The sequence below is a fragment of the Neofelis nebulosa genome, chromosome 13 (assembly GCF_028018385.1).
Source record: "Neofelis nebulosa isolate mNeoNeb1 chromosome 13, mNeoNeb1.pri, whole genome shotgun sequence".
Taxonomy (NCBI): Eukaryota; Metazoa; Chordata; class Mammalia; order Carnivora; family Felidae; genus Neofelis; species Neofelis nebulosa.
In genome coordinates, this window is record NC_080794.1 from 38,111,342 (window position 1) to 38,137,406 (window position 26,065).

Below are 26,065 nucleotides of genomic sequence, written 5' to 3' on the forward strand. Positions count from 1 at the left end.
TTCAATATTGTACTGGAACCCCTAGACAGGACAATTGGCAAGAGGAATATGTAAAAGGTATCCAAATTGGAAAGGAAGATGATATGTAAATGGCATTATCTTATGTATAGAAAAGCCCAAGGAATCCACTAAAATCTATTAAAATTAATAAGTGAGTTCAGCAAGGTTGCAGGATAATAGATCAATATACAAAATCAGTTTATTTCTGTACATTATCAATGAATAACCTGAAAATAAAATTAAGATAATAATTTCATTTATAATAACAAAAAAACGAATAAAGTACTTAATTTAAACAAAAGAAGTGTAAGACTTGTGTTCTGTAAATTAGAAGACACTGTGAAAGAAATTAAAGACAATCCAAATAAATGGAAAGACATTCATGTTCGTTGATCAGGAAACATAATTTTGTTAAATGGTAACATGCCTCAAACTGATCTCCGGATTTAACAAAATCTCTACCAAATTTCCAACTGCCATTTCTTGCAGAAATTGACAAGCTGAACCTAAAATTCATAAGAAAATTCAAGGGACCTAGAATATCCAAAACAATCTTGAGAAAGAAGAACAAAGTTGAAGATTACTTCCTGATTTCAAAGTTTACTACAAAACCATAATAATAAATACCATGTGTCACTGGCATAGATCAATGAAATAGAATTGAAAATCTAGAAATAAATACTGCATTTCTGTTCAACTGATTTTTGATAAGGGTGCAAAAACAACTGAGTATGAGAAACGTCTTTCAACAATATGCAGGAACATTTGTATATCCACATACAAAAGAATGAAGTTGGATCTCTTTCTTACATCATACACAAAAATTAAAAGTGGATCATAGACCTAAGTGTATATGCTAAAACAAAGCTCTTAGAAGAAAACATAGGAGCAAATCTTTGTGACCTTGGGTAAAGCAAAGCCTTCTTATATATGACACCAAAAGTACAAGCAACAAAAGGAAAAAAATAGATAAGTTGGACTTTATTGAAATGTAAAACATCTGCTTTGCAAATAATTTCATCAAGAAAGTGAAAAAAAAAACCCACAAAAAGAGAGAAAATATTAGTGAAGCATGTATCTGATAAGGGACTTGTGTCCAGAATATATAAAGAATACTCACAACTCAATAATAAAAAAGATAAGTAAGCCAATTTAAAAAGAGGTAAAGGATCTGATTAAACATTTCTCCAAAGCAGATATTTAATGTCCAACTAGCACATAAAAATAATAATCAACATTATTAGCAATCAGGAAAATGCAAATCAAAACCACAATGTGATACCATTTCACATTCTCTAAGATCTATAATCAAAAAGACAGATAATAACAAAGGTTGATAAGGATGAAGAGAAATTGGAACCTTAATACATTGCTGGTGAGAATGTGAAATGGTGCAGCTATTTTGGAAAACAGTTTGTCATAAAATTACCGTATAACCCAGAATCCGCTCCCCCCACTCAGATATATACCCAAGAGAAATGAAAAGATATGTCTCCACAAAAACTTATATATCAATGTTCATACCAGAATTATTCATAATAGCCAAAGGTACAAACAACCCAAATGTCCTTCATTTGATGAATGGATAAAGAAAATACATTATATCCATATAATGAATGGACTATAACTTAGCAATAAAAAGGAACAAAATACTGATACATGCTACAACACAGATAAACTTTGCTAAGTTAAAAATGTCTGTCACAAAAGACCACATATTTTATGATTCCATTTATATGACATGTCCAGAACAGACAAATCAATAGAGGTAGAAAGCAGATTCATGGTTGCCAAAGGCCAGGAAAGGAAAAGAGAGCGGGATTGTTCATGGCTATGGGGATTCCTTTTGGTGTGGTCAGAATGTTCTAGAATTGATTATGGGCCTGATTGCATAGCTTTGTGAACATATTTTAAAAGCATTTAAATGGTTGAATTGTATAGTATGTGAATTACATATCAATAAAGCTATTTCAACAACAAAAAATGATCAGAGTGTTCCAAGCAGAGGGAACTGCAGAGGCAGAAAAATATGGTTCATCAACCCAAGTAGTTTGGAATGGCAGAAGTCAGGAGAGAAATCAGAAATAAGCAAAATAATGCTGGAGAGGTAGGGTAGCGCTGGATCAGGAAAGGCTATGTATATCATACTAAGGAGTTTGGATTTATTCCTAAGGAAGAGGAACCGATTGAAGGGCTTACACAGAGGGTGGAAATGACTGGATTTATATGGTACAAAAATGTATCTGGTCCCTATGAGGAAAATAGATTGGATGGGATCCAAAGATTAGATTAACTTGCAGTAAGCAGGCAAGTGGTATATCAAAGAGATATTTGGGAGAAAAAATCAATAGGACATTGCTTAGAGGAAGTAACTTGACCTGACCTTAGATTAGCAGCAGGCACTTATTCACCTTTTGTAGGTACAGAGAGAGTGATACTCCCTTTTACAGTGCCCAATTAATTATTCATATTTTGAAGCCTTCACACATTCACTTTAGGACTATACTCTAGACAGCGATCTATGAAAATGATCCAAAATTCTTTCTACTGCTGACTTTCTCAGTGGCATGAGGCCAACTCCTTATAAGCTTAAATTTCAAACTTTGCCATCTAAAAATATATAATGCGAATACCTGAATATAATGTTCTGGCTTCAGAAACTAAAGGATTAAAGCTTTTCCAAAGGTGAATTAGGAAAAGGAAATTACACAATCAGTGCTAGAAACTGGGTAGCTAAGCAGTTGTTTAAAAATAATTATCCTGAAGAATACAAAGAGCTTAAACAAAAAAGATAGGTTTTAAAAAATGCTTTCCCCAACTGAAAACAAAATAAGGAAAAAAAGGGCTTAAACCAAACCAAGTGGTCCTACAGAAAAATTCCTGATATGGAAAATTATTTAATAGTGGAATGAATAACCAAAGCCAGTTGGGCAACTCTTTCTCCAGTCTTAAAGGATAGATTTTTATATCTCTGGAAAGGCTTTGGTGTAGCCCTGTCCATCAGGAGTGGTGCCAGCAGCTCCTGGGCAGGACAGCAAGAACTTTAGTGAAGGAATGCCCAGAATCTTCCTTCACCCTTCTTAACATTCGTCACAGTGTTCTATAAAGAAAGTTCAGTGAGCTCTAATGGTCTCTTTGCGTAAAGGGGCTCTGGATATCTTTCTGTATGAAAACAGGAACAAAACTCCCTGCTCACCAGTAGATTCCCTTAAGATACCTACCTTCCACATTGGATACAAAACCCAAACTCCGCTTCAGATCAGAGCAGATAGAGTGGAGACACCATCGGAATTTTGCATCACAGCGATACTTGTTGGCACCACAGGTGTCATAACAGACGTCCAGCTGGTTGCAGCACTTGGTCATTGCTGGAATGCCCAAATCCATCTGGAGAAAAGTGAAGGAAGAAAAGAGAAGGAAGAAAAGGCCACGTTTGGACCAAGGACCTTAGGCAACCTTGCCCACCTTGTTATTAACAGGCCAGTTCTCAAATTCCTGTTACACATCAGATCAATTCAGAAATACCAGTGACTTGAGAGAATTGCATAAGGTTGACAGCTACAGGATGTTAAGTTTCAATTATGGTTTGGTTATTAGCTTATTAATTCTGAATAGTCCATTTTCTTCTTTTTCTTTTGGATTTAGTAATTTTCAAATTCACAGGCCACTACAGGGATGAAAATAAACATCAGAAGGTTAGTGAAGAGGGCAGAGCTGCAGGACTTCCAAATTTAACTAAAACCTATATTGTGTGAGATTTTATTTGAGCAAAAGACTCAAAGGCTCAGAAGTATAAAAAATCAAGGCTCAGTTCACCAAGAGGTCACCAGCATTTATTAGAAACCCACCCCATATACTGTTTTAAAGGCATGTGTCTTGTCTGTACGTGTCGGGGAGCAGAGTGGGGTATAGAACACATGATTCCTGACCACAAGGGGACTATGGTTAAATGTCAATATCTAACACACACACACATAAATGTATTAAGCCTCCTATAAACATCTGTAAATGTTGTGGCATAAACTGAGTAACTTCATAGAATGCCACATCTAGAGTTTCATAACTCTACGTGGTTTTTTTTTTTTAGAGAATTATTAGACATGAGGGTAAAGAAAAGAGATAATGAGTAAATCATATGTGAGCAAGTCATTTTGGTGTTTCAAGGGTCTTAGCAGGAATTTATTTGTTTGTTATTTTTTTTATTATTATTTTTTTAATTTATTTTTGGGACAGAGAGAGACAGAGCATGAACAGGGGAGGGGCAGAGAGAGAGGGAGACACAGAATCGGAAACAGGCTCCAGGCTCCGAGCCGTCAGCCCAGAGCCTGACGCGGGGCTCGAACTCACGGACCGCGAGATCGTGACCTGGCTGAAGTCGGACGCTTAACCGACTGCGCCACCCAGGCGCCCCTGTTTTTTTTTTTAATTAAGAAAGGTAAGTTGGTGGATGGTTCTGACTTCCAAAGTACCTAGTAAGATTTGATAAAGACTCGAGCAAAGAAGGAACATGATAGAATGAGTGATTACAGAGAGTGATCATTCTGTGGTATGTGAAATAGTTTGGAACAGGGGCATTTAGCCTTTGGTAGAGCATCTTAGAATCTTTTGCAGTTCTTCTGATAATATAAACTTGAACCCAAGTGGAAGGTGTGGAAATATGGTTTCATAGTATGGGTGGAGATGGATTAATCAGCTATTATAGATCCTTTCCACTTGGCTCTCCTTAAATCCTCCCTTATCTGAACTTTTGCTCCAAGACCACTTAAAACAGACTATGGACTTTGGTGTTTAAAATGCCCTTCTTGGGGCGCCTGGGTGGCGCAGTCGGTTGAGCGTCCGACTTCAGCCAGGTCACGATCTCGCGGTCCGTGAGTTCGAGCCCCGCGTCAGGCTCTGGGCTGATGGCTCAGAGCCTGGAGCCTGTTTCCGATTCTGTGTCTCCCTCTCTCTCTGCCCCTCCCCCGTTCATGCTCTGTCTCTCTCTGTCCCAAAAATAAAAAAAAAAAAAAAAAAAAAAAAAAAACGTTGAAAAAAAAAATTTTAAAAAAATAAAAAATAAAAAAAAAAATAAAATGCCCTTCTGACAGGGCCCCCTGAGTGGCTCAGTTGGTTAAATATCCAACTCTTGATCTCAGCTCACATTTTGATCTCATGGTCTTGAGTTCAAGTCCCACGTTAGGCTTCATGCTGGGCATGAAAACTAATAAAAATAAAATAGGGGCTCCTGGGTGGTTCGGTCGGTTGAGTGTCCAACTCTTGATTTCAGCTCAGGTCATGATCTCACAGTTTGTGAGCTCAAGCCCCACATCAGGCTCTGTGCTGTCACCTTGGAGCCTGCTTGGGATTCTCTCTCCATCTCTGTCTGCCCCTCCCCTGTTCATGCTCTTTCTCAAAATAAATAAATAAACGTTTTTAGAAAAAGCTCTTTAAAAAAGTAAATAAAATAAAATACCCTTCTAAGAAAAAGAAAATAAAATCCATTGTTACAGTAAGAGGTAATGTAACTCATTAGGCTAGGCAACAGCCTGGGCTCTGCAATTCTGGGTAAATTCCTATCATCTGACACCTGAAGGAAACTACTTTGTTCGTGCCTCATCCCAAAAACTAAATGTATATCAGCAGAGGTAACTGAGAATTAATTAGATAGATGAGTATAGTCACTATCATTCAGTTCAACTGAATTGGAAATTCTTGAACTGGTCCTAGACAATACTTGTACCAGTAAATAAAATGACATTACTTCCAAAATAGAGTGCATACTGTTGTCAAAAACCAACCTCTGTGCTCCAGAGCTGAAATATGTAATACGAAGACAGATTTAGGGATAAAGAAGGGAGATAGTCTATTACTTTGCCATACAAAGGAGGCTGCAGCAGGCTAATGCCTCCAAGAGTGAAAGCCCCCACCCTGGGTAGGAGGTTGAGGGGTTTTATAGGAAAATACAGGATCTGGGCAGTTGTGATAGGAATGTCAAACACTGGTGCCAGCCATCCATACCAAGTTCCTGGAACAAAGGATTCTACAGAAAAACAAGTGAAGGGGAAGGGAAAGCTTCAAAACTGAAGAAGAGAAAATTTTGATCACAAGTCAAGCCTTGCTGAAGCAGTGTGTCCATCCTAATTTCCATCCACGTTTACATTTCTTTTTTTTTAATTTTTTCAAAATTCAATTTAAATTCTAGTTAGTTAACATATAATGTAATATTGTTTTCAGGAATAGAATTTAGTGATTCAACATTTACATATAACTCCTAGTGCTCAACATGACAAGTACCCTCCTTAATACCCATTACCCACTTAGCCCATCCACCCACCCACCTCCCTCCATCAGCCCTCAGTTTGTTCTCTATCATAAAGAGTTTCTTGTGGTTTGATTCGCTCTCTCTCTTTTTCCCCCCTTCCCATATGTTCATCTGTTTCTTTCTTAAATTCCACATATGGGTGAAATTGTATGGTATTTATCTTCTGCGACTGATTTATTTCACTTAGCATAATATACTCTAGCTCCATCCATGACATTGTAAACACCAAGATTTCATTCCTTTTGATGGCTGAGCACTCTTCCAGTGTGTGTGTGTGTGTGTGTGTGTGTGTGTGTCTCACATCTTCTTTATCCATTAGTCAGCCAATGGACACTTGGGCTCTTTCCATACTTTGGCTATTGTTTTCTGTGTTGTTAATTTTAGCCATTCTGGCAGGTATGAGATGATATCTCATTGTATTTGATTTGTATTTCTCTGATAATGAGTGATGTGGAGCATCTTTTCATGTGTCTGTTAACCATCTGGATATCTTCTTGGGAAAAATGTCTATTCACACCTTCTGTCCATTTCTTAATTGCATTATTTGGTTTTTGGGGTATTGAGTTTGATAAGTTCTTTATACATTTTGTACTAACCCCTTATCAGATATGTCTTTTGCAAACATCTTCTCCCATTATGAAAATTGCATTTTAGTTTTGTTGTTTCCTTTACAGTGAAGAAGGTTTTTATCTTGATGAGGTCCCAATAGTTTATTTTTGCTTTTGTTTCCCTTGACTCAGGAGACATATCGAGTAAGAAGTTGACACGGCCGATGTCAGAGAGGTTACTGCCGGTGTTCTCCTCTAGGATTTTGATGGTTTCCTGTTTCACATTTAGGTCTTTCATCTATTTTGAATTTATTGTGTATGGTGTAAGAAAGTGGCCCAGTTTCATTCTTCTGCATGTTGCTGTCCAGTTTCTCCAACACGATTTGTTGAAGAGACTATCTTTTTTCCATTGGATATTCTTTCCTGTTTTGTCAAAGATTAGTTGACCATATAAGTTGTGGGTACATTGCTGGGTTTTCTGTTTTGTTCCATTTATCTATGTGTCTGTTTTTGGCCCAGTACCATACTGTATTAATCACTACAACCTTGTAATATAGCTTGAAGTCTGGAATCGTGATGCCTCCAACTTCTTTTCTTTTTCAAGATTGCTTGGGCTATTCAGGATCTTTTGTGGTTCCGTACAAATTTTAGGATTGTTTATTCTAGTTATGTGAAAAATGCTGGTGTTATTTTGATAGGGATTGCATCAAATGTGTAGATTGCTTTGGGTAGTATAGACATTTTAATAATATTTGTTCTTCCAATCCATAAGCATGGAATGTCTTTCTATTTCTTTGTGTCTTCTTCAATTTCTTTTATAAGTGTTCTATAGTTTCCAGAGTACACATCTTTTACCTCTTTACTTTGGTGTATTCCAAAGTATCTTATCGTTTTTGGTGCAATTGTAAATGGGATCAATTCCTTGATTTCTCTTTCTGCTGCTTCATTATTGGTGTACAGAAGTGCAACAGATTTCTGTACATTGATTTTATATCCTGCAACTTTACTGAATTAATGCATTATTTCTAGCAATGTTTTGGTGGAGTCTTTTGGGTTTTCTATATAGAGTATCATGTCATCTGTAAATAGTGAAAGTCTGACTTCTTCCTTGCCAAGAAGGATGGCTCTGTGCTGACAGTGTGGAGGCTCCTTGGGATTCTCCCTCTCCCTCTTTCTCTGCCCCTACCCCACTCATATTCTCTGTCTCTCAAAATAAATAAATAAACATTTTTTTAAAAGATAAAAAAGAGGCACCTGGGTGGCTCAGTCAGTTAAGTGTCTGACTCAGATATTGGCTCATGTCATGAACTCACGGTTTGTGATTTCGAGCCCTGTGTTAGGATCTATGCTGGCAGCACAGAGCTGCTTGAGATTCTCTCTCTCCCTCTCGCTCTGCCCCTCCTCCACTTGTTCTCTCTCTCTCTCTCAAAATAAATAAACATTTTTAAAAAAGAATGGATGCTTTATTTTGTCAAGTGCTTTTTCTGCATCTATTGAAAGGATCATATGGTTCTTAACCTTTCTTTTATTAATGGAGTGTATTGTATTGATCGATTTGCAAATATTGAACCAGTCCTGCAACCAGGAATAAATCTCACTTGATCGTGATGAATAATTCTTTTAATGTACTGTTGAATTAGATTTGCTAGTATCTTGTTGAGAATTTTTGCATCTAGTTTCATCAGGGATATTAGCCTATAGTTTTCCTTTTTAGTGGGATCTCTAGTTTTGGAATCAAGGTAAAGCTGGCCTTGTATAATGAGTTTGGAAGTTTTCTTTCCATTTCTGTTTTTTGGAACAGTTTGAGAGGAATAGGTATTAACTCTTCTTTAAATGTCTGGTAGAACTCCCCTGGGAAGCCAGGTGGTCCTGGATTTTTGTTTGTTGGAAGATTATTTTTCTTGAGAGAGAGAGAGAGAGAGAGAGAGAGAGAGAGAGACCATGAGCAATAGAGGGAGGGAGAAAGAATCTTAAGCAGGCTTCAGACCCAGCATGGAGCCTGACTCGACACTCAAATGTGAGCCAAAGCTAAGAGTCAAGTGCTCAACTGACTGAGCCACCCAGCTGCCTCTGTTGGGAGATGTTTTATTACTGATTCAATTTCTTTGCTGGTTATGGGTCTTTTTAAATGGTGCCTGTTTTTAAAAAGTTTTTATTTATTTATTTTGAAAGAGAGAAAGAGTAAAAGCAAGGAAGGGTCAGAGAGAGAGAGACAGAGAGAGTCCCAAGGAAGCTCCACACTGACAGTGTAGAACCTGATGTGGGGCTCAAACTCACGAACCATGAGATCGTGACCTGAGCAAAACCAAAAGTCAGAATGCTTAACCAACTGAGCCATTCAGGTGCCCTGGTTATGGGTCTGTTTAAATTTTCCATTTCTTCCTGTTTCAGTTTTGCTAGTTTGTAGGTTTCTAGGAACTTGTCCATTTCTTCCAGATTTCCCAGTTTGTTGACATAAAATTTTCATAATATTTTGTCATAATTGTTTATATTTCTGTGGTGTTGGTTGTGATCTCTCCTCCTTCATTTGTAATTTTACCTTTTTTCGTCCTTTCTTCTTTCTTTTTGATAAGTCTGGCTAGGGACTTAACAATTTATTAATTCTTTCAAAGAACCAGCTCTTAGTTTTCTTGATCTACTGTTTTTGTTGTTGTTTCCATATCATTTATTTCTGCTCTAATCTTTATTATTTCCCTTCTTCTGTTGGCTTTATGCTTTATTTGCTATTCATTTTCTAGCTACTTTAGATGTGAGGTTAGGTTGTATACTTGAGACTTTTCTTGTCTCCTAAGGCAGGCCTGTACTGCAATATACATCCCTCTTAGGACTGCTTTTGCCACATCCCAAAGGTTTTGGACTGCATGTTTTCATTTTCATTTGCCTCCACATATTTTTTTTATTTCTTTGTTAATGTCCAGGTTAAGCCATTCATTCTATAGTAGGATGTTCTTAACCTCCCTGTATTTGTGGTCTTTCCAAATTTTTTCTTGTGGTTGACTTCAAGTTTCATAGCATTGTGGTCTGAAAATATGCATGATATGATCTCAGTCTTTTTGTACTTGTTGAGGGCTGACTTGTGACCCAGTATGTGATCTATTCTGGAGAATGTTCCATGGGCTCTTGAATAGAATGTGGAGGGCACCTGGGCGGGTCAATTTTTGAGCATCTGACTCGAGCTCAGCTCAGGACTTGATCTTGTGGTCATGGATTCAAACCCTGTGTTGGGCTCTGCACTGGGCATGAAGCCTACTCAGGGAAGAAAGAAAGAGAGAAAGAGGGAAAGAAAGAGGGAAAGAAAGAAAGAAGAAAATAATGTGTATTCTGCTAATTTAGGATGAAATGTTCTGAATATATCTGTTAAGTCCATCCTGTCCAGTGTGTCATTCACAGCCATTGTTTCCTTGTTGATTTTTCTGTTTAGATGACCCATTAATTGCTGTAAGTGGGGGTGTTAAAGTTCCCTACTATTATTATATTATTTTAATGAGTTTCTTTACGTTTGTTATTGATTTATATATTTGGGTGTTTCAAGTATGGGGCATAAATTGTTAGATCTTGATGGATAGACCCTCTAATTGTTATTAATGCCCTTCTTCAGCTCTTATTACAGTCTTTGGTTTAAAATGTAGTTTGTCTGATATAAGTATGGCTACACCAGCTTTCTTTTGATGTCCATTAGCATGGTAGATAGTTCTCCATGCCTTCACTTTCAATTTGCAGGTGTATTTAGGTCTAAAGTGAGTCTCCTATAGGCAGCATATAGACAGGGTTTTTTTTTTGTAATCCATTCTTATACCTTATTCCTTTTGATCAGAGCATTCAGTCCATTTACATTCAGCGTGATTATTGATAGATATGAATTTTGTGCCTTTGTGTTGCCTGTAAAGCTGGTGTTTCTTGGTGATGTCTAGTCTTTGTTGCTTTTGGTCCTTTTTTCCCCACTCAAAGAGACCCCTGTAATATTTCTTGCAGGGCTGATTTAGTGGTCATGAGCTTCTTTAGTTTTTGTCAGGGAAACTCTTTATTTCTTCTTCTATTCTGAATGACAGGCTTGCTGGATAAAGTATTCTTGGCTGCATATTTTTCCTATTCAGCATGTTGAATATATCATGCCATTCCCTTCTGGCCTGCCAAGTTTCTATAGACAAATCTATACAAGTCTATAGACAAATCTGCTAGAATGAACTTGATCTGCCTTTCCTTGTAAGTTAAGGACTTTTTTCCCTTGCTGCTTCCAGGATTCTTGTCTTGTCTGTGTGTTTTGTGAATTTCACTATGATATGTCTTGGTTATTTGCTCAAACAAACCTTCTGGCCCTTTTTCTTTCTCTTCATCTTCTGGAACTCTTATGATACTAATGTTATTATGCTTTGTTGCTGAGTTCCCTAGTTCCACATTTGTGATCCAATGCCTTTCTTTCACTCTTATTTTCAGCTTTGTTCTTTTCCATAATTTTATCTTCTATATCACTGATTTGTTCCTCTATTTCATCCATCCCCATTGTCATAGCATCTATTTGTGTTTGTATCTTGGTTATCACATTTTTAATTTTGGCCTGACTAGTTTTTGGTTCCTTTATCTCTGCAGTAAGGGATTCTCTAGTGTCTTCTATGCTTTTTTGAAGCCCAGCTACTATCCTTATAATTGTTGGTTTAAATTATAATTCAGACATCTTACGTATATCTGTATTGATAAAATCCCTGCCTGTTACTTCTTCCTGTTCTTTCTTTTGGGATGAATTCGTTCATCTTGTCATATTGTCAAGGTCCAAAAAAAAACCCCAAAAAACAAAAAAGGAAGCTGGATCCTGTGTGTTTCTTGTTAAAAGGAGCCAGATCCAAAATAGATAGATATATAGATATAATAACATTTTAAAATTAAATAAATAATAACGTCGCTTTTTCTTTATCCTAAGGTGGGGGAACACAAAGTCTGCTTGTTAAAAGAAGCTAGATCCAAAAAAACCATATATACGTGGGGAGCCTGGATGGTTCAGGTGGTTAACTGACTGACTTGGTTTTGGCTCAGGTCATGATCTCATGGTTCATGGGTTTGAGCCTCACTTTGGTCTCTGTGCTGATGGTGCAGAGTCTGCTTAGGATTCTCTCTCTCTCCCTCTCTCTCTCTCTGCCCTTTCCCTGTTCACTCACTTTCTCTGAAAATAAATAAATAAAAACTTTAAAAACCCAAAACATATATATGTAATAAATTAAGAAATAAAATAAAATAAAAATCATGAAATAGTTTTTTCAGTATCATAAGGGTGGGTAAAAAAGGAAGCTAGATCCTATTTCCCCTAGAGCTAAAGTTTTGTAACACTCTATGATTGGTAGACTTGGTGCATGTGAGGGATTTGTGCTGGTCTTCTGGGGTTGGGGCCTGCTGGACTGATTCTCAAGTGGACTTGCTCTAGTGGAGATGCATCTGCAGGGCACAGGAGGGCAGGGCTTGGTGTAAGTAGATCTGCCATCCTCTTGGTGGCACTGTTTTGTTCAGTGAAGTCCGTCAGTGCTGATGGGCAGGGTGAAAATGGTGTCACCAGCTCTCTCATCCCTGAAATGAGGAGCTTGTGCCCACCACTCTTCAGGAAGTCCTCACAGAAGAGCAATCACCTCTCTTGTGTCCCCAGCTTTGGCCAGATCCCAACCTTCACCCTGTCTGCATCTGAGCTGTCCAACTGCTGGGTGGCACGACACTCCTGTGTTTTATCTCAGGGGTGTGGCTGGGTTTCAAAATTCTAAATTTTAGAGATCTGCATAGTGCACGGAGCTGCACTGATCCTCTGGAAGAGAGTCTCACTGCACTGTGGCCAGTGCTGGCTTGTCCCAGATATCAGCTGAGTGACTACACAGAGGTTTGGAGTTTATGGTAAAGCATGGCAGAAAGCCAGCACCAAGGCTCACTGTCCCCAGCCAGCATCTCCCTTCCTATGTTAGTGAACAGGGCAGCTCAGTGGTGCTGGCTGGGTCTTTTCCCCTTGGAGAGGCTGTGTTCCCTCTCCCAAATGCACTCTTAGTCGGGGTGTGACCTAGGGGATCCTTAGGCCATGCTGTCCACTTCTGGGTCTCCACCCTCCTTCCCCACCAGAGCCTCATTAAGCCTGCCAGACATGACCCTGGCAATGGTGCTGACCTCCGAAACTTTAGACTTTGTGCACCACTGTGTATAAAAACTTGCTGTGTTCAGCCCCTCTCATTTTTCCAGTCAATGGTTTTGGGGAAGAGTTTTTCTTGTGCAATTCCCCACACGCACTTTCATTTTTTTTTCTCTCTCTCTTTGTTTTCCTCTCACTCCTCTCTCCATGATCAGGACTCCCTCCCCATCACAGCACTCACAGCTCTTCTCTTTCTGAAATCAACTTTCTGCAGCTTCTACCTTCCATGTTGTGGTAGCTTTTTCACCTTCAGTTGCGCTTTTTTTTTTTTAAGAAAGAGAGGAGAGCACAAGCTGGAGAGAGGGGCCAAGGCGGGGGGGTGGAGAGAGAGAGAGAGAATCTTTAAAAATTTTTTTTATATTTATTTATTTATTTATTTAGAGAGAAAGAGCGCTACTGGGGGAAGGGCAGAGAGAGAGGGAGAGAGATTTCCAAGCAAGCTCCACACTGTCTACACAGAGCCTGATGCAGAGCTTGATCTCACGAGCTGTGAAATCATGACCTGAGCCAAAATCAAGAGTTGGATGCTTAACTGACTGAGCCACCCAGGTGCCCTAAGAAAGAGAATCTTAATCAAGCTTCATGTTCAGTGCAGACCCCAATGAGGGGCTCAATCCCACGACCCTGGGATCATGGCCTGAGCCAAAATCGAGGGTTGGATGCTCAGTCGACTGAGCCACCTATGCATCCCACTAGTGCATTTTTCTCTTTCAGTCCTCAGATCGATTTCTTGGATATTCAAAATGATTTGATGTTTATCTAGCTGTGTTCAAACGATGGGTTTTGAAACCCAGCCTAGGGTCTCCCTACCTTCCACCATCTTAACTCCCAAGCCCACTTTTACATCTTTATTGAGGTTTTAATGCCACTTCTATAGCTCCTAGTTGGAATCAAGTAAAGTATATTAGCCAAAAAAGGGGTTTCTCTAATATAAATATATTTTTGGAAAGATTGTCTTTCTTCTGTGTCCATACACATATTGATGGTTGTGGGCGAGGTTGGGAATACGGCTGTGCAGGTTGTACAGTGCACAAGAGTGTCATATCAAAGGGGTCACTGTCCCACAAGATATCATAGATTTGTATATTTATTAAGAAAAATGTCTAGCCAATGGCAGTCAAATTTCCTTTTCTAAGAAAAATATTAATTTCCAAGAGTGATATTAAGATAAATTTCTGACAAATGGAAGAGGAAAGGGGACCTTTTCTCAATTTGCCAAATTATGCCACATTAGTGGGCAGCATTTTCATTAAAAGAGTAAACGTTATGCTGCTTATAAAACTATTACAAAGTAAAATCTTTTGAATCAGCAGAAAAGTGATGTTTAGCCTGATTAAGACACAATTCAAAATTATGGCTTAGATGGGAAATCCCTCTATCTACATTTTATGTAACACATCTTTTCTGAAGTAAAAAAGATAAAAGGGCCCCCAAGAGGTCTTGAAAGAAATCAGTTTATTACTTGTTTTCAGGGGAGGCCAGTAGCTTGAGAAATGGCCATTGGTGTGATGAGAAGTGTTTAGCTGGAGGCTAGATGTGTGTGGGGGGATGGAGCATGCTTGTGTGGGGGTGTGTGTGTGCAGATTACTATGATCTTAAAACTCTAAACAGAGCTGGTTTGGTGCTACCAGGCATGAGGTCAACCACTTGCAAAATTCCTGACAATATAGCAACCAGCTCTCACTGTTCAGTGCCAATGGCTTCAGGACATCATAGGAAAGTCTCATTAATTTAAATAAGTCACACTTGTCAGATTTCATATGAAGTTATGTTCGATCCCCTAATATTTGGCTGGTATTTGCAGTGGTGATTTTAAAGTTCACTACACAAGGTCTTATCTGAGGGACAACTGTCCTTGATAAGAGGATATTGGATACTTTCTTTGAAAATTATCTCCCTTACTCTGAATCCAATTTAAAATAATTAGGGATGTCTGGGTGGCTCAGTCGGTTAAGCATCCGACTTTGGCTCTGGTCATGATCTTGCAGTTCATGAGTTTGAGCCCCACATCGGGCTCTGTGCTGACAGCTTGGAGCCTGGAGCCTGCTTCGGATTCTGTGTCTCCCTCTCTCTCCGCCCCTCCCCTGCTCGAACTCTGTCTCCTACTCTCTCTAAAAAATAAATAAACATTAAAGCTATATTCCATAAATGATCACTCCCATTAGTGAGAACTCTCGGACTTGTCTTAGTTAAAACCAATCAACTAAGAAAATAATTGTGGCGGTACATACACTTTCTGGTACCTTAAGACCCAGGAAATAGGAGCTGCAGCCGTTGGGCTCCTGAGGCTTGTAGCCGGGTCTGGGCATTGGTGCCTTTCCTAGCAGGAGAAAGAGAGGAAAGAAGCAGGAAGAAATATTTAGAAATTAAACATTTGGGAACATTCATCAAATAAAAATTATCTTAAAGCATATTCAATTTTTCCTTTAAAAGTCATCATTTCTGGGGAGACTGGGTGGCTCAGTTGGTTAAGCATCCGACTTTGGCTCAGGTCATGATCTCACAGTCTGTGAGTTGGAGCCCCGCGTCGGCTCTGTGCTGACAGCTCAGAGCCTGGAGCCTGTTTCATGTGCTCTGTCTCCCTCTCTCTGACCCTCCCCCACTCGCTTGCGTGCTCTCTCTCTCTCTCTCTCTCTCTCAATAAACATTAAAAAAAATTTTTTTTAAGTCATCATTTCTCACCAGATATTCACATCCAAATTTGGTGGCAATGATGGTGAGGATGACAATGATGTCATAAAAGGATAAAAATCTTCATGCCAGGTTGGCGTTTCTCTCCTAATCTTAAAGAATTTTATGAGCATTTATTTACTAACAATTCTAATGTTTCTTAAGTGCATGACTTTGAAGGTAAGGTCCATGGAAAAATGGAACCAAAACTCAAGGTGTCTTACTCCATCCATTGTAAGGCCACATGCCATGCACAGAAAAAGCAGAACACTACCTGATCACACATTTAACAAATAAGAATTATAACAGTACCACAAAACTTTTTTCAGAATATCTTGAAGGAAATTTTGCAAGATTCTATAAATGTAGGCAAAGCATTATTGATCAAAGAGCATAGAAATCATTACCATGCAGTATGTGAGACTTTGTATCATAGAACTAAGCAGAAACCATCTGGCAGGCTTTGAATTTCTTGGTTTCTCCTACATGGCTTTTGAGTTATGTTATAATCTTTCAATTATTGAGAAAGAAATGTTGTCAATGTTAATGATGGTAGTCATCATTGGGAAAGAGAACCCTGAAGGCACCTGGGTGGGTGGCTAAGTAAGTTAAGCATCCTGACTCTTGATTTCGGCTTAGGTCATGATCTCACGGTGCCTTGAGATTGAGCCCTGCCTGAGGTTCTGCGCTGAGCATGGAGCCTACTTGAGATTCTCTCTGCTTCTCTCTCTCTCTCTCTCTCCCCCAAATAAAAAAATAACAATTAATTTAAAAAGGAGAGAGAGAGAGCCCTGCAGGACAATTTGGCAGTGAGCATTTTCATCCTGTTATCCAGATAAGGAAAATGGGACTAAGGGGGCGTGTGACTTGCCTAAGTCACGTACTAAGTGGGGCAAGTAGGATATAAATCCAGATTTCCTGTTTTATGTCTCCAAAGCCCATGTTCTTCTATCACAACCCTTTGCCCCTTTTTAGGAGACGCAAGACAGAGCATAAGACTGAGGAAATAAGCTAAGAATTAATCCTCAGAGTGAGGCATATAGCATTTATTTTTTCTTTCTTTTCTTTTACCTTCTCCTACAAGGTATTTTATTTTTAATTATTTGGTATTATGAAGGAAAATCAGAGAAACAAACATCCATGAGCCCACTACACAAACATAATAAATGTTAACTTAGCCAAACTTACTATACATATTTTTTCTGTTTAATTAACTGTTACAAGTACAGTTGAAGCTCCCTATGCACCCCCCTTTCTGTTTTAATTTTTAGATATTAAGTCTATGATTTAAGGACCTCCCTCGTTATTATTCTTTTTTTAACTTTTTAAAAAATGTTTATTTATATTTGAGAGAGAGAGAGACAGTGTTGAGTGGGGGAGGGGCAGAGAGAGATGGAGACAGAATCTGAAGTAGGTTCCAGGCTCTGAGCTGTCAGTACAGAGTCCGGCGCAGGGCTCCCACTCATGAGCCATGAGATCATGACCTGAGCCTAAGTCAGATGCTCAACCAACTGAGCCACCCAGGTGCCACTCCTTATTACTCTTAAAAATTGTTTTGACTACTCTTGGACCTATAGTTTTGCAAGGAATTTTAGAGTCATTTTAGTAAATTCTACAAGTGATAGTGTAGGATTTTGATTGAAAGTACATTGACTTTATAGATTAACCTGGAGATAACTGAATTTCTTATAATATTCTGTCTTCCCAAACATGGGTATAGTACAGTTTTCTATTTAGTTGGGTCTTCCTTTATGTCCTTCAATAGAGTATTCATTTTCACCATATATTTATTCTGTCTCCAACATATTGTATTATTCTGATGCTTAAACAAGATAGAATATATCATAACCCAGAATTAAAGATTCTGCTCTACCAGCCCTGGAATGCAACCCTGGCCCTCATGGTTCAAGATGGAGCTTCAGCCAACACATCCATATTACAAACAGCAGGATAAAAGAAGGAGTTAGAAGGGTCATAGCTCCTCTTTTTAATAAACACATTCCAAAATTAGACATCACTTCCTCTTACTTCCCTTTGGCCAGATCTTAATCAAACAGCAATATCTACTGGCAAAAATGGGCTAGGAATTGAAGTTTTTATTCAGTGTAGGCACCATGAGCCCAGCTTAAAATTGTAGGGAGGGGTTTATTACTACGGACAAAGGGGAAGACATTAGGATACAATAAGCAGTCTCTGCCACAGTCTGTTTGGTATTTGTTTCTGTGGTAAAATGAGTGTATGAGATCATCATTCAAGATGGCACCCAGCGATCCCAGTCTCTTGGTATTCATGCCCTTGTATATTGTCCCAGGCTTGGTCTATGCGACCTAGAAAACATGGCAGAAGTGGAGGTATGTTGCTTCCAAGATGAGATTATCTATTAGCCCTAGGCAATCACTAATCAACTTTCTATCTCTGTAAATTAGCCTATTCTGGACATTTCACATAAATGAAATCATACAATATGTGGCCTTTTGTTTCTGGCTTCTTAGCATAATGTTTTCAAGGTTCATCTATGTTGTAACGTGTGTCAGAATTTCATTCTTTTTTATTGCCAAGTAAATATGATGAACATTTAGATTTTTTCCACTTTTTGGCTAATATGAAAAATGCTGCCACAAACATTTTCGTGTGGACAATATGTTTTCATTTCCCCCATAGGAATGAAACTTCTGGGTCATATGTTAACTCTGTTTAACATTTTCAGGAACTAACAGACTATTTTCCAAAGTGGTGACACAATTTTACATTCCCTACAGCAATGTATAAAGGTACTAATTTCTCCACATCCTCTCCTCTACTTGTTATAATCTGTCTTTTTTATTACAGCCATTATAATGAGTGTGAAGTGGTATTTAATGGTCATTTTGATTTGCACTTTCCTAATAACTAATTATGTTGATCATCTTTTCCTGTACTTATTGGCCACTCACATATATATCTTCTTTGCAGATATTTTGTCCCATTTTGTGGTTTGTCTTTTCACTTTCTTTTTTTTTTTTTTAACGTTTATTTATTTTTGAGACAGAGAGAGACAGAGCATGAATGGGGGAGGGGCAGAGAGAGAGGGAGACACAGAATCGGAAGCAGGCTCCAGGCTCTGAGCCATCAGCCCAGAGCCCGACGCGGGGCTCGAACTCACGGACCCTGAGATCGTGACCTGAGCTGAAGTCGGATGCTTAACTGACTGAGTCACCCAGGAGCCCTTTGTCTTTTCACTTTCTTAATGGTATTTTTGAATAGCCAAAGTTTTTAATTTTGATGAAGTCTATTTTCTTTTTTTTAGGTGAAATTCACATTTCCATCTTAAAGTGCACAGTTCAGTGGTGTTCAGTACGTTCATAGTGTTGTGTAACCATTGTCTCTGTCTACTTCCAGAAACATTTCATCACCCTCCAAAGGAGACCAAATGTTCATTAAATAGTCATTTCCTATTCTCCCCTTTTCCCAATCCTTGGCAAGCACTAATCTACTTTTTTAAAAGATTTTTTTAAAGTAATCTCTATACCCCACATAGGGCTCAAACTCACAACGCCAAGATCAAGAGTTGCATGCTCCTCCAACTGAGCCAGCCAGGCGCCCCTCACTAATCTGCTTTCTGTCTCTAGAGATTTGCCTATTCTGGATATTTGAATAAATGGAACCATACACTATATAACCATACAATATATATGCCTTCTTTCACTTAACATAATGTTTTCATGGTTCATCTGTGTTGTAGCATGTATCAGTACTTCGTTTCACTTGATGGCTGAATAATATACCATTCTCTGAATATACCACAATTTGTTTATTCATCCATCCACTGATGGACATTTTGGTTGTTTTCATCTGTTGGCTATTGTGAAGAGTGCTGCTATGAACACTTGTGTGCAAAAATATTTGTTTGAATATCTGTTTTCAATTCTTTGGCATACATATACCTACGTGGTGGAATTGCTGGGTCATATGGTAGTTCAATGTTGAACTTCTTGAGAAATTGTCAAACTGTGTTCCACAGCAGCTGTAGCATTTTGCCTTCCCAACACAAGGGTTACAATTGCACAAGGGCTCCAATTTCTCCGCATCCTCACAGTTTCACTACACTGTATCTAGATGTGGATTGTATATCCTTATCTTGATTGGAAAAATCTGAAGACCTGGTTTCTTTCACCTCAGATAATTCACAGCCACCGTCTGAATATTTTCTTTTCTTCATACTCCCTACTTTCTTCTCCTGGGGTTCTTACTACTGAATGATGAATCTTCTTAATTCTGTCCTTCGTATATCTTAACCTCTCTTTTACATTTTCCATCTTTTTTCTCTCTGTGCTGAATTTTGTCGAGCTCATCAAATCTATTTTCCATTTCACTAATTCTCTCTAGGTTCACTAATCTGCTATTTAACCCATCTGCTGTTTTTTTTTTTCTCTCTCAAGAACTATAATTTTCACTTCTTGGAATCCAATTTGATTCTTCTTTTAAATCTATGTATTCATTTTCACCGAGTTCTGTCTTTTTATTATGTTTTCTAGTCCTTGTTTTATTTCTTTAATGATTTCAAATATTCTTTTATAATCTCCAGTCTTTGGGATACAAGTCATTTTTTTTAATGTCTGCTGTCTCTCCCTCCTGATTGATTATTTTTTCACATAGTGTATAATTTTTCAGTAAGACCTTATCTTCAGAAGGGCTTTTTTTTTTCCTGAAGGAATTTCTGTGCCCTGAGTCATGTACTACATATTGGTTCCTCAATTACCTTTGCTGTGGCTCTAGGAGCCTTAAGATCCTTGAGACACTAGTATTTATGTTAATTTCTCAGCTTGGGAAACTCACATCAGGCCAACTGTTTAAGTTCAAATGCCACATGTGTGAATAGAATATGTTTGGAGTAGTGATTTTTTGGTGGATGTTCTTTATTCCCCCTTTAAGTCTCAGCCCCAGGTGGATGGAAATCATCCCTGCTACTTTCTTGAAATATTGGGTAGATATTTTCTAACCCATTTTAAACAGACTGGGCAGCTCCTCGGGCTTTAAGCTTTATACAGACTGTTCAGTTACAGATTCCCAATTCTTACAAGTGAAAGTTACTCTTTCTCTCTTTGTATGAGTATTAAAACCCATTCCTCAGCCCCTAGAGTCTACATGTGATCTTAAAAACCCCAAGGGTTTTAGCTCAGCTCCTGCTCATTACTTTAGCATTAGTGTTCCTCTTCAATGGAACTTATAAGTTTCCATGTATTCCATTCTAGCTTGAGGGCGTATCTTTTCTAATGTTTTATTTTCACCTAACATTTTTTATTTATAATGGAGAAGTACTGTGCTTGTTGATGGAGTCTGCCAGCCCACCAGTAATCCCTGCATTACTTTTCAAAGTTCTTGAGAAATGTACCCTACCAATGATACCCTACTAACCTACTCTGTGTGTGTGTGTGTGTGTGTGTGTGTGTGTGTGTGCCAGAATTACTGGGAGTTGGGGAATGGGTAAAATGTATTAAGTAATGTTATTAATCAAAATACACATATGAAAATAATCATACTATGCCATAGATTAAATGTGAATTGTCTCTTGTAGGTAATATTATGGTGATTTTATTTTTTCTTTGGATTGTTCCTTTACAAATGTTCTACACATACTAGCTTTATAGAAGTCAGGAGGAACATTTTTAATGAAGAAACTAATGCATAATTTTTATGATGAAACTTACACCTTTAATAATTTTGTTGATAAAGAGCTTTTGCAGAAGACTCTGCGCAGTTTCCTGGGTTTCCCTCTACCTTTTTTGTACTTGATAACTCATAGAAGATAAAATTCTGATATCCCAGTTTGAAAGCTAATGGAACGCCAACTACAGACACTAGCCACCTGTCCTGCTGGTTATTTTTAATTTTTGTATTTATGTAATAGTTTATGATAGCTGCAGGAATTCTATTTAGGAATGAAGCTTGAAGGAAAAGTTCTAAGAAAAAAGGTCATGGTTTGAATCTGGGCAGAAATAATTTACTATATCCTCAAATTATATAGCTTGAGTAGTTTTGAGTTGAGCTTAGCAATGAGTCTTTACAGTTTGATGTTTTGAGTCTGGGCATCAATAATGGACTACGCCCACAGACTTTTTATTTTCTGATTTTGGCTATTTATAGAATTGGGAGGCTGACAACTTGATCCTCTAATTCAGGGGTTGGCAAACGATGACCCAAGACCAACCCATTGCCTGTTTTTATATAACCTTCCAGCTGACAATTGTTTTTATATTTTTAAATAATTGGTGGGAGGGAGTCAAAAGAAGGATATTATTTTGTGACGTGAAAATTATATGAAGTTCAAATTTTAGTGTCTGTAAAAAAGTTTAATTAGAACACAGAAACACTCATTTATTACATATTAGACATGGCTGCTTTCACAGAAAAAAATTAGCAAAAGGTTGTTATAATCATGATGTGAGTGTGGCTTTCTAAGCAAGGCAAACAATTCAGAAGCCATAAAGGAAAAGACTGACAGACTTGATCTTATGAAAATTAAAAACTTCCGAACAAACTGAGACACCATAAAACACGTCAGACACAAAAGACAAATGAGGGAGATTTAAGAGGAGGGTTAGACACAAAACCCAAGTTCTACCACAAGCATGCACACTGCCTCCTGGACCCAACCTTTCTTCCCTCTCAGTTTTGTCACTGAAAAGAACAATAAAAACTTCTGTGCTTTATTACCCAGATCAAGGGTTACATCTTCCTGGGAGGGTGTGTCCCTTCTCCCCACCCAGCTGGCTCCTGCAGGAGCTTTGCTCTGCTAGAGATCTACTAAGGAATCAGACTACTTTATTTGAAATGTATGTCCTTCCAGAAACACTCAAATACAGCATGAGTAACACACCAAGGGAACAAAGCAGAACTCTGACAATTTTACTGAAGCAATAAACTCTATTTCAGTTACTAAAACAGATTAAGTTACTGCAGGAGGGAGGATGACCAGCTTGTCCTGGTTTGCCTGGGACTGTCTCTGTGTTAGTACTGAAAGTCCATGTCCCAGGAATCCCCACTCCAACCCCGCCTCTCCCCTCAGCCACCAGCAGACCGGACAGTTGGTCACCCTAGCACAAGAACAATCTTTGCCTCTAAACCAGTAGCTGTTTCCTTTTTTCAAGCTATAGATCCCCTTAAGAATCTGATTAAGGATGTGAATCCTTTCCCTGGAAAAAGATACGAACTCACAGGTTCATAAAATTTTGCTCTAAGATTTTAAACAGATTAAAAGATATTTAGAGATACTTTTTTTCCTAGAACTAAACCCAAGAAGAAATTCATCATGAGGTCTTTTTTTTGTTTATTTATTTTTGACAGAGAGAGAGAATGAGATAGAGCACGATGGGGGGAGGGGCAGAGACAGAGAGAGAGGGAGACACAGAATCCAAAGCAGGCTCCAGGCTCTGAGCTGTCAGCACAGAGCCTGACACAGGGCTGGAACTCACGAGCTGTGAGATCATGACCTAAGTAAGCCAAAGTCAGATGCTTAACTGACTGAGCCATCCAGGCACCTCTATCATGAGGTCTTTTTATCAAAGTATGAGTGTGGACCAGTATCTTTTTTTTTTTTTTAAGTTCTATTTATTTTGTGAGAGAGAAAGAGAGAGAGAGAGAATGCGCATGCACACGTGAGTGGGGGAGGGGCAGAGAGCGAGGGAGAGAGAGAGAATGCCAAGCAGGCTCTACACTGCCAGCAGAGATCCCAACGCAGGGCTCCGTGTCAACGAACTGTGAGATCATGACCTGAGCCAAAATCATGACCTGAGCCCTTAACCAGCTGAGCCACCCAGGTGTCCTTGGACCAGTACTTTCAATCATAATTTACAAGATACACAAACTCTGCTGCAGAGACCCTCCTCCTTCATAAAAGCACAGAACACTTAAATTATCATTTGATGATTTCTTCCAGAAGCTGAGAAGGTATTGTCCAGCCTATGGGATTTGTGTGTGTGTGTGTGTGTGTGTGTTTATGTTGAAAGAGAACTGGAAGAATCTGAATGCATATTTAACCTGTTTACCAGGCCATATTTCTCATAACATTTATAAAACTTGTTCGGTACCTGCTGTGCTCCATACCTAGCACTAATTCTTAATTCTTATAACAACCTTGCAAGGTAGGTGTTACTAACATTTATAAACATGAGTCAACAAGAGCACCTGGGTGGCTCAGTCAGTTGAGGGTCAACTTTGGCTCAGGTCATGAAGCTCAGGTCATAATCTCACAGTTCGTGGATTCAAGCCCTGCATCAGGCTCTGTGCTGACAGGTCAGAGCCTAGAGCCTGCTTCAGATTCTGTGTCTCCCTCTCTCTCTGCCGCTCTGCAGCTCATACTCTCTCTCTCTTTCAAAAGTAAATACACTTAAAAAAATTTTTTTTAATTAAAAAAAAAAAAAAAACATGAGTCAACAAAGGTTGAGAGAGTTAGATAACTTGCCCAAGGTCACCAGCAATGGAATTCACACACACACGCCCCCACTTCAAACCCATGATTTTTCCATTACTAGTATTTCTCAAAGCCTGGTTAGTTCAAGGGCCTCCCGTGCAGTTCCCGGGTCCTACCACAGACCTATTGAATCAGAATCTCTGGCAGCGGGGAGAGGAAATCTTGATCACATTAGTGCATACCCTTATAGCAGCTGTGCTGCATCTGCTATTAATACCTGCTGAATCTCATTGTATTTACAGTCTGATCCTTAACAAGTACAGATTTTATGTGTTGACATGAAAACAAGCTGCTGTAGATCTAAGAAGTGGGGAAACCAATGCTGACACAATGTTGTAGGCTACCAGGCCACAAACACACCTTCATCTGTCAGAACAACCTACAGGCTGAAGTTCTCCATGAATGACCTATTAAAATAGTGCTCCATACACTTGGTAATCACCTGGGAAACATTAAGAATAGTGATAATCTGGGCATGTCTGGGTGGCTCAGTCAGTTAAGCGTCTGACTTCTGCTCAGGTCATGATCTCATAGTTCATGAGCTCCAGCCTAGCATCAGGCTCTGCGCTGCCAGTGCGGAGCCTGCTGGGGATTCTTTCTCTCCCTCTCTCTCTGGCCCTCCCCTGCTTGTGCTCGCTCTCTCTCTCTCATAATAAATAAACATTTAAAAAACACTTATAAAAAAATTTTTTTTTAAATACTGACATCTGGGTCCAGCCCATGGAGATTCTGATTGGGCACAGGAGTTTTTAAAGACCCCCAGGTGCTGGTAAGTACAGGGCCAAGATAGAGAACTATGGTTTTAAGTAGTGGTTAAGTACTTATCAAATAGAAAAAAAATTTTTTTGGTAGACTAATTGTTGCTAAATTATTTCCTCTGACAAAAGATTGTAACCTTTAAAATTGATTTTTTTTTTTTCCTGAAAATGTGGTCCTGCACCAGGATCACCTGGGAACTTTTAAAAATGCAAATTCTGTGGCTCCACCCCTGACCTACCTACCTACCCAATCAGAAATGTGGTGGGGGGTGGGGAAAGATAGTCTTTTTAAGCCCACTAGAGACTTCAAAGCAGAGTTTGACAACCACTGCTTTGGGGATAGAGGCGTGGTACACAAGAAGTGTACCACAAAGCAAACTGAAAAAGGACAGAGAGACCCAGTTAATTATTAGGTATTTTCTGTTCCAAAGATTGCTTGATTCATAATCAACCTGAGAAGATATTTTGTGCTGTTTGGCCATGGCCTCCAGGTTCTTGGCTCCACTAAGTTCCAAAGGTAATAAGGCTTAACCCCCTATTTTGTATGTTTTTCAGGCCCCTCCTTGCACAGGTTCTGTTTTCAGAGTGAGTGGAGTTATTTGCCTTCCAGCAATGTCTCTGTTGACTGTCCCATCCCCCACTAGTAGCTGCTGCCCCTGCCCAGGTAGAAGCTTGCAACCAAAATTTGCTGAAATCTTTTAATGCTGTTTTGCGAGAGAAGAAAGAAGAAGGTTTGACTCTTGTTTTCCTAAACAATCCCCGTGGTTATCTATTTGCTAAACCACAGACCCAAGTCTCCTATCGCCTCTAGGAAGGAAAATAGCACCTGTGTTGAAGAAATACCTGAAGTGAGTTAACCCCCTCCCTGCACCACTGATGCAAACTAGGTGAGCACAGTCCAGTGACAAGTCACCTCTGCCTTTGTCCAACCCATGTTGGCCGAAGATGGGGCCAGGAGCCCAGGTAGGCCCAGCGCAGATGGCTTTTTGCCCTAAGGGATCATCACATAGAAGATGCGACTCTTTTGTTCACCATAACTGTATATGGTTCAAACTTTTATGCTGCAAGATTTTTGGTTCTGCCTCAAGGATTACCCATTGAGTCACTCATGGATTGTAAGGAAGGGATGTCCCCTGCTCACAGGTAAAAAGGGAGTGAGTGAGACTGATTGGGTGAGTCCAGCAA

At 39.0% G+C, this 26,065-nt stretch overlaps 1 protein-coding gene across 4 annotated transcripts in view; it reads right to left on the reverse strand.

Moving 5' to 3' along the window:
* Positions 1-26,065, reverse strand: part of PLA2G12B (phospholipase A2 group XIIB) — a 30,591-nt gene that overhangs the window by 3,072 nt on the left and 1,454 nt on the right. For 2 of the 4 annotated variants that reach the window (XM_058696672.1, XM_058696670.1), the window contains exons 2-3: positions 15,235-15,323; positions 3,222-3,387 (exon numbers count right to left, since the gene is read on the reverse strand). In XM_058696672.1, the coding sequence (XP_058552655.1) occupies positions 3,222-3,387; positions 15,235-15,323 (255 nt within the window). The remainder of the gene's footprint in view (positions 1-3,221; positions 3,388-15,234; positions 15,324-26,065) is intronic. The other 2 variants (XM_058696673.1, XM_058696674.1) reach the window with 2 other exon arrangements.